The following is a 13,965-nucleotide window of genomic DNA, read 5'->3' on the forward strand; positions in this document are numbered from 1 at the left end:
AGCAACAGTAAGAACCAGACATGGAACAACCGATTGGTTCAAAATTGGGAAAGGAGTACGACAAAGCTGCATATTGTCACCCTGCTTATTTAACTTATATGCAGAGTACATCATGAGAAATGCCGGGTTGGCTGAATCACAGGTCGGAATTAAGATTGCTGGGAGAATTATCAACAACCTCCGATATGCAGACGATACCACCCTAATGGCAGAAAGCGAAGAGGATCTCAAGAGCCTCTTGTTGAGGGTGAAAGAGGAGAGTGCAAAAGCTGGTTTGAAACTCAACATTAACAAAACGAAGATCATGGCATCTGGCCCCATCACTTCCTGGCATATAGAAAGGGAAGAAATGGAAGCAGTGACAGATTTTATTTTCTTGGGCTCCAAGATCACCGCAGACAGTGACTGTAGCCATGAAATTAAAAGACGCTTGCTCCTTGGGAGGAAAGCTATGGCAAACCTAGACAGCATAGTAAGAAGCAGAGACATCACCTTGCCGACAAAGGTCCGTCTAATCAAAGCTATGGTTTTCCCAGTAGTAATGTATGGCTGTGAGAGCTGGACTATAAGGAAGGCTAAGCGCTGAAGAATTGATGCTTTCGAACTGTGGTGCTGGAGAAGACTCTTACGAGTCCCCTGGACTGCAAGGAGTTCCAATCAGTCCATCCTAAAGGAAATCAACCCTGACTGCTTATTGGAAGGACAGATCCTGAAGCTGAAGCTCAAATATTTTGGCCACCTAATGCGAAGAGAAAACTCTCTGGAAAAGACCCTGATGCTGGGAAAGATTGAAGGCAAAAGGAGAAGGGGACGGCAGAGGATGAGATGGCTAGATAGCATCACTGCTGCAATGAATATGAACTTGAGCACGCTCCGGGAGAGAGCGCAGGACAGGAATGCCTGGCGTGCTATGGTCCATGGGGTCACGAAGAGTCGGACACGACTGAACAACAACAACATAAATCACCAGCCTCTACTGTTGTGCAGAGTAGCATTAATAAAACAAAGATAAACCATCAGTGTTGATCTGTGATACTGGAAGCATTCTGCATTGTAGCCATACCACAATGGATATAAGACCAGTTGCTTTCTATATGACACCCCATTGGCATTCCGGATATTACCCATAGGAAATACAGTCCTATTGTCTTGGAGTTACTTGGCCTGATCCAAATTCCCACATGAGTAGACTCCCTCTGCACAAGAAATGCACAAGGAAACTGTGTGTGTACTGAAACACCTGCCAGGGATTGCTGGGCAGTACCGGTTTCATACAAGATTGACATTATTTGGATTTACAGCCGATGTGCAAAACCCATGCAAATGCACAGCTCAAGGTCAATCTGAGGTCTTGTCATTGTGGCTACTGTATATGGGTGGAACTGATAGCATCATGTGGTTGAAAGTTTGCACATTGCAGTGTTGTGCAGGTGCACAACAGTGCAGCGTTTGCAGGGCTTTTTTAAAATCTACCTAACAGGGCTGCAAACAAGAAAACCTGACCCATTCGTTCTCGGCAAAAAGAAACATGCAGTAGTTCAAGGAGCACAAAGGACATTCCATCACTTTAGATCGCTATGTTCTGGTTATGTTAACCCTTAAAAGAAAGATCAGTGCATTGCCTGTTGTGAGAAGGAGCATGGTACTCTTGTGCAATCCTGAAACCTCCTGAAAATGGACCACATTGGTTCATACATCCTTAATACCCTCATTTTCAAACCCAGTTCCCTGTTCCCCTCCACACCTAATTATCTGCTGAGATTCTGTTTGGTGCTTCTCTGGAGCAGAAACCATCCCTTTTCAGCAGGACCACATCCTCCCTTAACTCCTTGCAGCCAGTCCTTCTGCAGAAATTGCTGTGCCTCTTCTTTCTGTCCTACAGCGAGCCCAGCCTCCTACATGCTTTTATTTAATCTAAAGTTTTCAAAACTCTGTGTGTGTGTGTGTGTGTGTGTGTGTGTGTGTGTGTTAAACTAGGGGTGGGCAGAAGGTAGATTGGGATCTACTAGTAGGCTTCTTGGGTGATTTACAGTAGGTCAGCAAAGGTTTTTGACTTCCACTGGCAACAACTCAGAAGCTCCCCCCTCCTCCCACCGCTTAGGGTCCTGAAAAAAAATATGGAGGGAAAACCGAAAATGGGTTTTGTGTGAATGGACTTGGGAGCTTGATTCTGGATCCAATCCCAAATTCCTGGGCTGAATTTGTGACCTTTCTAGTTAAGTCTCTAATGCCGTAAATTGAAATGTGATGGCAGTATTGACATAACCCACCAGGGCAAAAGCTGCTCAGAGGCAACTAACCGGTGTTCTCCCCACCTGCCTACTCTCCTTAGTCCCAGTCATTACCATTAAGGACTGGGGTAGGTATTATATTTATATACAAATATGTATAAAACTACGAAATGGACAAGAAGTGGGGGCAGGGAAGAGCCTACATACAAACAGGGAGGAAGCATCCTCCATTGTTCATCAAACCATCTGTTCTCTCCTAAATGTCAGCTTTATCTTTTTTACCAGGTATTCTCTTTCTCGTGGTGTCTTAATTGTTTCCCCTTCATTTTTGTTTGCTTTCCTTTATACCAAAGAAGCGAAGCAAACTGTGGCCTTTCTAGATAAGCCCCTAATGCCATAAATTGAAATGTGATGGCAGCATTGATGTAACCCACCAGGGCAAAAAAATAAATAAAAAAGTTACAGAAAGCAGAACAGTTCAGTTGCCAGTAAAATTAGGTGAGCTGTTTTTCAGGGCTGAGTTACGTGTTTATCTCACAAAACGGATGTTCCTGAATCCAAGCAACAATGTGGAGGTGGGAGGGGGTACTTGCAAGGGAGTATCACTCCTTCATCTGCAAATGCCCCTGAGGCTCTTTCTCTACCCCCACCCCCCAAAGGTCTGGGGGAAGTTTAAAAGTGATCTGAATGTGTGTGTTTTATGGTGGGCATGGTGGGAGGGGAGATATTTACTAGGCAGAACCAACAGGAAGAGGAAGAGTTAAGGCTCACCCCTCCTAGTTGCGTTACAAGGGAAATACAGAGTTGGGGACCTCATGTTTTCCTTTTAATATGCAGTTTTGTCCTTACCTAAGGCTAAATGTATGACAGGTTTGATCCTCTGCCTGGCCCTTTATATAATTCAAAGAAAGAGCAGCTAAATGAGCCTTTTACATCTTTGCATATTTTGCAGCTTTGAGGGCAAAAGGACGGACAATAGAATTTCATTAATGCTTTCCTGCTCTTACACATAGATGATAACAGACTAGGCCACTGTCATTCAATTATACATATTATTCAGGATATAGTAAGTCAATATTTTTGTTTGATATACAAATATTATACAGGATGAGGCAACATACTAGAATATAGTTTTTAGTAAATAGCATAGTTCTATTTTTCTTGCAGGAGCTACAAAAATAGTTCCAGTTGAAGCTGCTTCTCCTGAAATTGAACAATCGACGAATCCGGAGACGACAACATCAGACTCTCAGCGAAGAGGGTATCAGGAGTATGCCATTCAACAAACACCTTACGAGCAACCAATGAAATCAAGCAGGTACTTTCCATTTTTAAAATAAATTATGTTTTATTCCATGTGGAAACATTATATAACCTAAAGACTCAAGGGAACCAAACAGCTCCAACCAAGTCTTCAGAAAGATTATTTTGAGGGTAGTCTTAATTCCAGTATACAGCACAAATGTACTTTTAAAAATTGCTGGGCATCCAGTGGAACCTGTTGCTCTCCTCATAGAGACCAGGTATGGATGTTACATGGGAAAATTGGTCTCTGAAATGTAGTATCCCTCTTGGTTCTGTTTCCCAAACTAGCTGTTGGGCTATATAGGTGGTGCTGTTCATGTGACATAATTTCTCAGGCAATTAGAATAATTGAGATGGTACCATCTCTGATGATGTCACCTGCACATGGAGGACAAGGAAGAAGCATGAAGGAGGAAAGGAGCCCAAGGCAGGCAGGGAATGCAGCAAGCAGGTCAGTCATCACTAGATGGCATCAGCAGGATGTTCAGAATGGATTTACCTGCCCCAGGAAAGATCATGTAGGACTCCCAGCCGATCAGAAGTCTGGGTGATGAGCCAGTCAGGGCCCAGGTGTCCTGGTCTAGCTGGGTCAGATTCTACATTAGACAAATACAGGGACAAATCCAATAGGGAAGTCAAGTACGCAGGCAGATAGTCAAGCACAAAGGTTTCAGTCCAGTATGAGATCAGTCTAAGGCAGGAGTGGTCAAGATACAGGCAGTGGTCAAAGCACAGTATTACCAGGCAAGTAGGAGGCTTCCTGAAGAGAGGTCTGAAGTGCATCCAAGGTCAAAACACAGGAGAGCAATGAAGTAGAGACAAAGTCCAGCAGGCATCCAGAGGTCAGTAGCTACAGAGGATGAAACACAAGGCACAGTCAGGGATATGGGACAGTGGAACTGAAGATAAGATGTTGTTCCAGCAACAGCTAGAGCAAAACTGAAGGCTTATATAGCCAGAGCTTCCTGTGCCACACCCAGGGTTCAGCTGCAGCTCATTACAGGCCCTCTGGCAGATGTCCTACTCAAGAGGAGGGACTTGCTCCCAAGGAGTCCTTTCCTCTTGAGAAGTCCTCCTTGGCAATCTAGCATTTCTTCTCAAAGGAGCCCTACTGGCCTGCCTCTTGAGGCAGTGATGCTCTTGGGGGCTAGGTGGTTGCCCAGCCTCCACCTCAGAGATGGAGCTCCCCTATTCCTGTGGGGATGGACCTGCAGTCATCTCTCCTGAGGGTCCAGGCTCTCCCAGGTCTCCTGACTTGGGTGGCTCCTTGGTGGCATTTGTCTCTAGCTCCTTGGAGGAGGAGGAGGAGGAGGAGGAGGAGGAGGAAACCAGGACATCCCTGCATGTAGCCTTTTCCTTGGACCCTTATATTGCCTGTGTGTATCTCTTCTGCTTCAGGGCCATCTCAAGTTCTTACAGTTTAAGCTGGTGGAGAGATTTATTAAGAACATTACCTCCCATGTTCCCTTAGTGCAATGATAGGGAACCTCCAGCCCATGGGCCAAATTCAGCCTATGGAAATTTCCAGTCCAGCCCTAGAGGAACCCGCATTTGCCCCGAGAGGGGGGCAATGCAGCCCCCGGACCAAAAACGGCTGATTCCTGTTTGCATGCCAGCCTTGGTGGTGTAAGTGGTTTGATGTCTTGATTCTGTTTCTCCTTAGGTTAAGCGCAACTCAGTTGAAAATTTTTACCTGTGAATACTGCAACAAGGTGTTCAAATTTAAGCACTCTCTTCAGGCCCACCTGCGGATCCACACCAATGAAAAGCCTTACAAATGCTCCTTCTGCAGCTATGCCAGCGCCATCAAAGCCAACCTGAACGTTCACCTGCGGAAGCACACAGGGGAGAAGTTTGGCTGCGACTACTGCCCTTTCACTTGCCTGAGCAAAGGCCACCTCAAGGTCCATGTGGAGAGAGTCCACAAGAAAATCAAGCAGCACTGCCGCTTCTGCAAGAAGAAATACTCAGATGTCAAGAACTTGATCAAGCATATCAAGGAAGCCCATGACTTGCAGGACAAAAAAGTGAAGGATGTATTTGACGAGCTCCGCTTGATGACCCGGGAAGGCAAGAGGCAGCTGTTGTACGACTGTCAGATCTGTGAGCGCAAGTTCAAAAACGAGCTGGATCGTGACAGGCATATGCTTGTCCACGGGGATGAGAGGCCCTTTGCTTGTGAGCTGTGCGGCCACGGAGCCACCAAGTACCAAGCGCTGGAGCTTCACGTCCGAAAGCACCCATTCGTGTATGTTTGCAGTGAGTGCTTGAAGAAATTTGTCAGTTCCATCAGGCTCCGTGCACATATCAAAGAAGCGCACCGGGACTTGCCAGAGACTTCTGTTTTTAACAGCTCCATCAATCAGAGCTTTTGCCTTCTGGAACCGGGAGGGGACATCCAGCAGGAAGCCCTTGGAGAGGAATTGTCGCAGACAGCAGCTGAACTCTCACTCTTAAACTCGAAGGCACTTTGTATACGAAAGATGCCTCTTTGCACAGGCAAATTGAATGTCATGGAGGGAAGCCATCATGAAGAGCCTGGGGGCCATTTGGAAACTTCTCACGCCCTTCCTTTAAATTTTGAAAGCCCTTCAGTTGCAAGTGCAGCAGATCCGTTGTGCCAGCCGTTGCCAGGATTAGTATCCCCAGATGCATGCCCAGTTAGTGCTTCAGATAGCTTTCTACAGAATCCTGGTTCAGATGAGGAGAAGCCCCTCCCTGGGACAACAGAAGAAGTCTCTCATGACCATTCAGCGAACGTGCAGTGTGAAGTAATTCAGGTTTTGGGAGATAGAAACTCCAGTATGAGCCAGGAGCACCGCGTTCTACCACATGCTCCTGCTCTTGAGGAAAAGGGCCAGTTAGCTCAGGAAACGAGTGAGTCAACAGCTGAAAAGGCAGGCTCCTCCAGCCCACTTCCCGCTCCAGAATCCAACACAGCAATTGGCGTGAATTCAGATTCTTGCGCGCTGCCTTCAGACAATCGAACTGGAGCGGCAGCTTTTATGCAGATTTTGGACAGTTTGCAAAAGCGACAAATGAACACGGCCCTGTGTGAAAAGATCAGGAAGGTCTATGGAGACTTGGAATGCGAATATTGTGGTGAGGAGTATGCAGAACTGGGGGCGGGGGCAACAGAACTACATGGTACTCCCTGGTGAATGCAGTTTAGTGGAAAGGTTTGGTTGATATCGGTGAGGTTTTTTTTATTAGTGCCAAGAAGACACACACACACACACACACTTGTTTCCTTATTAAAAATGAGATCGATAAAATCAGGGCTGATTTCCTCAAAGTCATGTGCAGGCTGGATGTGGAGTGGGGAGGAGTGTTCCCTTGTAGCAAGGAGAGCTGTACTGTCTGGAATAAGAGGGCAAAAGAGGCAGCAGATCTGAAGGGAAACAGCAAGACCAGTGAAGCTAAGGAGAAGCTTGCAGAGTCTGGACCCAGGAATTCCTTGAGCCTAGCAGAGGGGTAAATGGTTCCAGCAGCTGTTTCCATCTCAGCTTCTAGCAGGTCTGGGATTTGAGTCCACCCCTTTGCCTCCCTTATGTATCTACAGAACTTGGCATTTTTCCATGCAGTGGCATGCATGAGCGAAGCAGTATAAGAGTGAGTGCAAGGGTATAAGAGCAGGGAAATGTTACTAGAGGCTAGGAGGGCAAGTAGTCCACCAGAACTGAAGCTTTGCCTCCTGCCCCCAAGATCCTTCTTGTACCCAGCTGCCCTACAGAATGCCAGTGTGGTGGCCTTTCCAGTTCAGTCTTAGCTGGCAGTAGCTGTCAGGCAAGGAACATTCCCTGATACCTGTGTCATTTTATAGGAGAAGCTGGGATTTGAACCTTAGGACCTGGGGGTGACTTTTTTGTTTGTTTTAATTGGCCAGTCAAAAGAAACCTCCGCCACCTGTATAACTCCCCTGAGCTAGGATGAGCAAAGTATCCTCTAGCTCTCAGGGTGTACTACTTGAGGGAAGGTATTCAGCCAGCCAAGGTCCCAGTCTGTCCTATCCCCCCTTTTTCCCTGTCTGATTCAGCGGCATGTAACCAAACAGTCCAGAGCACGTGGGAAGAGAAAAAATGACCATTACCACCACCACCCCATCTCTTGAGTTTGGTCAGAAATCAGCCTCCAGTTTCCAGATTGAAAGTCGAAATTTATTACAAGCATACAATAAGAAATGAAGGGAAAACAAAGTAGGCGTTAAGAAAACAAAGTAAAAAGCTTGCTGACCTGTGCTCTGCTTTTTTCAATAAATTGCTCACATGTAGGAGGCACACACAGCACCTGGGGTTAGTCAGGAGAGGCAGCTAAAGTTCCGTGCGTCTCAAACAAAAGATCCTATTCCACTTTTATTTGTCTCGGCCGAGAGAGAGGCAGGAATAACTGCCCACGTAATTTTTCAATCAGGTGCGAAGCACATAAGCAAGAAAATGCTACTTTTAGGTTAAGAGATAACATTGGAAAAATGCCACTTAAAGGAGAATAACTTTAACTTGCTCTGACAAGCTGGGTACATCCACAGGCTTCTCTTTTTAAGGGTTTGGAAGCCCAAAACATACATGCACCCTTTGAAAAGCTTGATGAGAAATAACTGCCCCAGCCAGCTTGAGGGAAGAGGGTGCCGAGAAGTAGCTCAGCATCACACCTGGGTGTCTGCTTCTGGTAAACAGTTTAGGGGGCTGGCTAGCAACTTGAGCCCGCAGTGAGCCCTGAACCTTGAGACCTCCTACATCCTAAGCCAGCTGAGTTCTGCCACTCAGCTGTGCCTGTATGATATCCTTCCCTCCCACTCGGCCCAGGAATTGCTTGCCTGTTTTCATATAAATCTGCATAGCCCTTCTTATCCTTCCTACTTTCCAGTGTGACCTGTCCGCTGAAAGGTCTCCTCTGTCCCACTTCCCATTTCTCCCCCACTCCCCTGGCTGCAGGCCACAGCCCTCACTCCTCCACATCTCGCAGTGAACCCAGTGTGCCATTCTCGTGCACCTATTTTGTATTCAGTCCTGAGCCAACTGGACTCCTTACTGGCCCTCTCCTGCAGCTGCTATAATAAAAATACTGTCTCCTTGAGTGAGCTGTCCTGGGCAATCCTCTAGGGTCACCAGTTCTGCTAATAAGGCCTCCTGATTTAAATGCATTCTCAAAATTGCATTTCGTAGGGACTGCATCCATTAAGAGGAATTCAATTAGCAAAAATACCTTTTAGAAGGATTTTTCATCAGCAACACAATTGTCAAAGGATTGTATGTTAACTCTGCCCTGTTGAGGTTGCTGGCTTTTAGGAACTATCAGTTCAGTCTGTGTCATAGGCACTGTCCTACCCACATTTACCGAGGCAGGTATATATTTAAAAAGAATGTTTAGCATTTTAACACGCTGATTTCTTTAAAAATGTGACATGCTGGACATGGAATAGTATTTTGTTTTTAGGTCTGGGGCACACAACCTATCTGTGACAAGTGCTCCCCCCCACCGCTTGGGTTAGACTTCTGCCAAGTCGGGGGGCAAGATCCTGGGAGGAAAGTGAGGCAGGTTAGTTGCTGGAACAGCAGCAATAAACAGAGTCCCTTTGCTCAGGCCAGAGGACAATCCTGACTTAGAATCTGCTATAGGGTTCAAGCCTTATCTTATGGTCCTCTTGGACTTGTTTCTCTTCAACTGGTTTCTTTGCAGATCTGGCTGATTTTCTTATAGGGTCCTTTCTTTGGTGGTTGTGTGTAGGTTGAATCCCTGCTTGATATCCTTTGTGGCCATTCACTGGACAACCCACTGGAGTGTAGGGGGGATAAGAAAGGGCTAAGCCGATATGTCTGAAGAGAGGCAGACCCTGCCTGTGGAGGGAAATATAACAGAGGCCGAGCATATCATTGGGATGTGTGAGGTCCAAGGTTCAGGACTTATCGTGGGCTCATGTTCCTGACTAGCCTCCTGAATTGTTCACCACAAGGAGAAACCTCCATTTTGATCACCCCTATAAATTGAGCTAAGCAGTGGCAAAAATGATGGCCTAGGCTTGTGGTCAGTGTGACCTGTGTGCCATGACCAGGCTGCAGTTATGTGCTTCAGCCATTAGATTCATGAATTAGTTCCATGGCCCATCCTATCCCAAAGCTCCAGGGTGGGCCCTCCATTTCTTTTATCTGCACCACCAACACAGTACCCAGTATCTAGCCAGATCATGATGTTTCCTGTTTTATCAAACAATGACTGGTACCCAGGGCTGAATAACCATTTGTGCTCCTGCTTCTCAAAACCACATCTAGCATTCTATCCATGACGCACAATGCTTGAACGGAACACACTTAGATACATTTATCTTACCGTGTTTTAAATTGTTCTTTTCAGGCAAGTTGTTTTGGTACCAGGTGCATTACGACATGCACGTCCGTACTCACACAAGAGAGCATCTCTACTACTGCTCTCAGTGCAACTACTCCTCCATCACCAAGAACTGTCTTAAACGACACGTCATCCAGAAGCATAGTAATATTTTGCTGAAATGTCCCACGGAAGACTGTGATTATTCCACCCCAGATAAATACAAACTCCAGGCACACCTGAAAGTACACACAGAGCTGGTAAGACTGAATCCTGGCCAGTGTGTTTGTTTCAACTGTGTTGTTGCCATGTTCTGTACAGGGAGAGTCTTGAACTGTGAAAGTGACTCCCACTTTTCTTTGTATGGCTTATGCTGGGAAAGCCTGAATTTTGAGAATTCAATTGTGTACTGGTAGAGTGCTAAAGGTGAACTTGACACCTTATGGAACTTGACATCTTTTGGATGGGATTATGCTTATGCTACTTGTAAAAGCAATCGAAATTCCACAACCTGAATAATTATGTAAGTGAAGTGTGTTTGCATTGGCTTACTTTGCATAATGCAATTTCTACTAATTTGGGGGAAGAGACCAAGAAGTATGCAGACACTTGGAGCCTTAATATCAGCTAAGAGCATTGCCTTGACTATACCACTTGTGGACCAAAAATGTACAGCAAGGGATCCTCCTTTCCTTTTGAATTATCCTTGAGATCCAAACCATACCACCTTTTGGAAAAGTTGTACCCTTTCAGTTTGAATGGATGTTTAAGGGCTGGAGTTACATCAACTGGGAGCTCTTTTAATCTACTTCAGTGGACTGGGTTTTACATTTTACTGGGTTTTTAAAGGGCTGATACCTGTCCCAAGGCCTTGGAACAGGGCAGGTGAGAAAGCTAGCAGTTAAACCCATTCCTCAGCTAGGAGCCTCAAGATGCCACCTCCCTGTCAGATTTGGGACTTTCAATTTCCACATCTCAGAAGAGCATGAGGGAGTTTTCTCCATATTCTTTTCTTTTTTTTATCTGCTTCCAAGCTGTGTTTCTGCTCTTCTCTTAAAAGCATGAGTTAAACATGATACATTTAATGTGTTTAGATCTCCTTTATGCTGACAGGAGGTAGGCTTTTGGCCAATATCTCCAGCAGTTAGAATTCACTTTTTTCTTTAAAAGGTAAAGAACAGAATAGTTTGCCTCCTACTCTAACTGTGGTTTCAGAAGCCACAGGCTGGCTTTTCAGAAAGCAGCAGGAAACTCAAAGCAAAAGGGAGGAATCCTTCTAAAAATACACAGTGTTGTCTTGTGTTTATTAGTATTACTTTACTTGAGTTAGAGAAAGTTTTTCCAGTTAAATTTGTTTTGCAGCGAAAATCTGAGCTTGTTTTTAGGTCACATTCTTGATCTTTATTTGCAACATTTGATTTCTTACAAGGTGCTGGGCTCCATGTGTGTTTGTGTATATCAGAAAGTTACCTACAGCTTAGATGCGATTTAAAAACATAGTGCAGTGGCTGAAAATAGCAGGGAAGTTTTCTACAGCTGTCCTGGGGAGAAGAGACAGAAAGCTAGATAAAAGCCACCAAACTTCTGTGGCTGGGAATGGATGCCACATCTTTTTCTCACCGTCCTTTTTCTTTCCTCTCCATGCCAAGGCCTTGTTAAAAAAAAAAATGTGTTGAAGATGAGTCAACATCATACATCATTTTGACTCTGACAAAAATCTAGCATTTCATTAAAAAAACCCTCTTGCAACAAAATGATGTGGTGATAACCTTTGCTTTTCCACTTTGTTATACAGTCACATCCCACATATGATGATACATATTGTGGATCATTCTAACAGGCTAAACCAGAGAGACCCCTGTGTCACCTTAAAGGCTAACACATTTTTGTGGCATGGGCTTTCTTGGACAAGGGTCTGTTTCATCAGATGCAACAGATAAAGTAGACTCTTGTTGTCTACAAACACTCATACCTCTGTAAAGTTGTTAGCCCTTAAGGTGCCACAAGATGCTTTCTTCCTTTTGCTATAATAGGCTGAAGACAGCTACTCCTCTGAGTAAATTGCCCCAGTCTCATCCATAGATTTTCTTGTTGAACAGAAACCCCTCATTGGTCCTTCCCTGCCCATAAGAAGGAAGTGTTGCATGGGAACTTCTGCCAGCATGCTAGCTTTTGGGCAGCATAAGCAGTCAAGAAATGTATCCACATCCATGTGAAGCTCATTACTTTTTCATGACATCACTAGATCTATAGGTCCTGGTCCAGAGAGGCTCTGTTAGGCCCCCAAGGGCTTCCCTCCTGAAAGTAGTTGTCCGTGCTGCATCCCTCTTGATTAGTATCATAGTCCACCTTTATGTCAAGGGGTCTGGGTCAGATAACAGATCCCCCCCTCCCCCTTAGCAGATTCACTGATCTGGTTTGCATGTCACAACAACCCATGGTTTATTAAACCGTGGGTTGTTGTGGATGAAGTATGAGTGAGCGAGCATGCTAGTTCTTGCTCCCTGTTTGCTCCTGTTGCAGCTGGGAGGAGCTAAACAACCCAGGGACACTCCATCCCTGGATTGTTTATTGTGAACTCCAAACCTGGAATTGTGGGTTGTTGGGGAAGAGATAACCCAAAGATAATCGAGGGTTAGAACCCAAGAACAAATGTTGAGCACTCCTGGGTTGGCTAGTTCAGCAGGAGCAGATGGATGGCCAGGAACCAGCACAGTCACTCACTTCCATTTGTTCACGACCACTCAGGCTTTAAATAAACCCTGAATAGCTGTGATGTGTGAACCAGGTTACTAAGACAGATTTAAGGTTAAAAATTTTACAGAGAGAAAAACATTGCAAGTTAATATATTTCTGACACGCTGACCCAATTCACATGACGCAACAGGTTATCATGGCTTAAATAACCCTCAATTAGTTACGTGAGGGTTGTTTAATCCTCAAATAACCTACGTGGCCAGGTTCACATGACAGAGCGCAGCCCCTCAAATTGTCCCAATCAGGGGTTGCATATTCAAAACGGCGGCCACAGACACCCAGCACACACCACAGCTCATTGTGGGTTAAATAACTGTGTGTGGCTGTGTTGTTGCACACTGGCCCATGGAGAGCTGAAAAGCACCATCAAGAGAATCCCGTGGCACAGTTATTCCTGGACTGTACCATTCAGACTGCAGGTGGTGGCAGGGAATGCATGCTTGAATGCGCCACCATATTAAAAGCAAAAGAAAACTCAAAGCACAAAGACAGCTAGCATGTCAGAGAGAAGGTTCTTCTCTTCTTACTGGTATGTCAGTTTGGTATATACCGGGACGTTTGTGGTTATCTTGTTTTCATTTTGGCCTTTTTGATGTGGAAGAGCATTCATGCATGTTATTTCCCCTCTTGCAGTATGAATTGGTACAGCCCAGTAAGATCTGCCTGCACCTTGTCCTTCTCCTGATAGTGTGTCTTTGGCTCTAAGATCTATTTCTGACATTCCTTTTCTTCACTTGAAAATCATGCATGAGAAGGTATGGAGGAAATGTCTGCTACTGAGTCTTGTTGTAATGTGGGGAAAATCTAAACGTTCTTTTCACATAAGGCTTAAGTGGGCTTTGCTTTAAATTAGGTCCAAAGGCAAATGCAAGACCGGGACTGCAGTGTAGGTACAGTTTCTCATCCAAATCTTCTTCCACGCTAACAGCATTCATAAGTGCCACACAGAGAGGTTCAAATACACTTGTTAACATCCAGTATGAGAATCTTCCATGCGGCAGGAATGGCACAGAATGCTGCAGAACATGCATGTGTTTGCTTCCCCATTACAGGGGCTCTTACGGCTTTCTGTCCTGAGTTTTCAAAATGCAAGGGGGGAAATACAAAGTCAAAAGTGGACCTGATTAATTGCCCCTTTGAGACACATCCCACGGTTGGAGTAACACATTTTGCAGAGCAGGGTGAAGCATGTTGGCAGAAATGTATAGAAAACCTTGTGCAAACATTTCCGGCACTCAGATTAGTTTCAGCAGGTTGACATTAGCAGGCTTTTTCCTTTTCTGGCTCAAAAGGAACACATGTAACAGAATACTGCAAGCCAATAGGGAAATAAACGTGGCAACAAAAGGAG

General features: G+C 45.2%; 1 protein-coding gene across 4 annotated transcripts in view; it reads left to right on the plus strand.

The window, feature by feature from the left end:
* ZFAT (zinc finger and AT-hook domain containing) overlaps positions 1-13,965 on the plus strand; it is a 109,010-nt gene that overhangs the window by 35,432 nt on the left and 59,613 nt on the right. For all 4 annotated transcript variants that reach the window (XM_084848746.1, XM_084848743.1, XM_084848744.1 and 1 more), the window contains exons 5-7: positions 3,399-3,549; positions 5,200-6,638; positions 9,885-10,117. In XM_084848746.1, the coding sequence (XP_084704872.1) occupies positions 3,399-3,549; positions 5,200-6,638; positions 9,885-10,117 (1,823 nt within the window). The remainder of the gene's footprint in view (positions 1-3,398; positions 3,550-5,199; positions 6,639-9,884; positions 10,118-13,965) is intronic.

Source organism: Heloderma suspectum, chromosome 4, assembly GCF_057233095.1.
Source record: "Heloderma suspectum isolate Gila_16-S chromosome 4, 16-S_ref, whole genome shotgun sequence".
NCBI lineage: Eukaryota > Metazoa > Chordata > Lepidosauria > Squamata > Helodermatidae > Heloderma > Heloderma suspectum.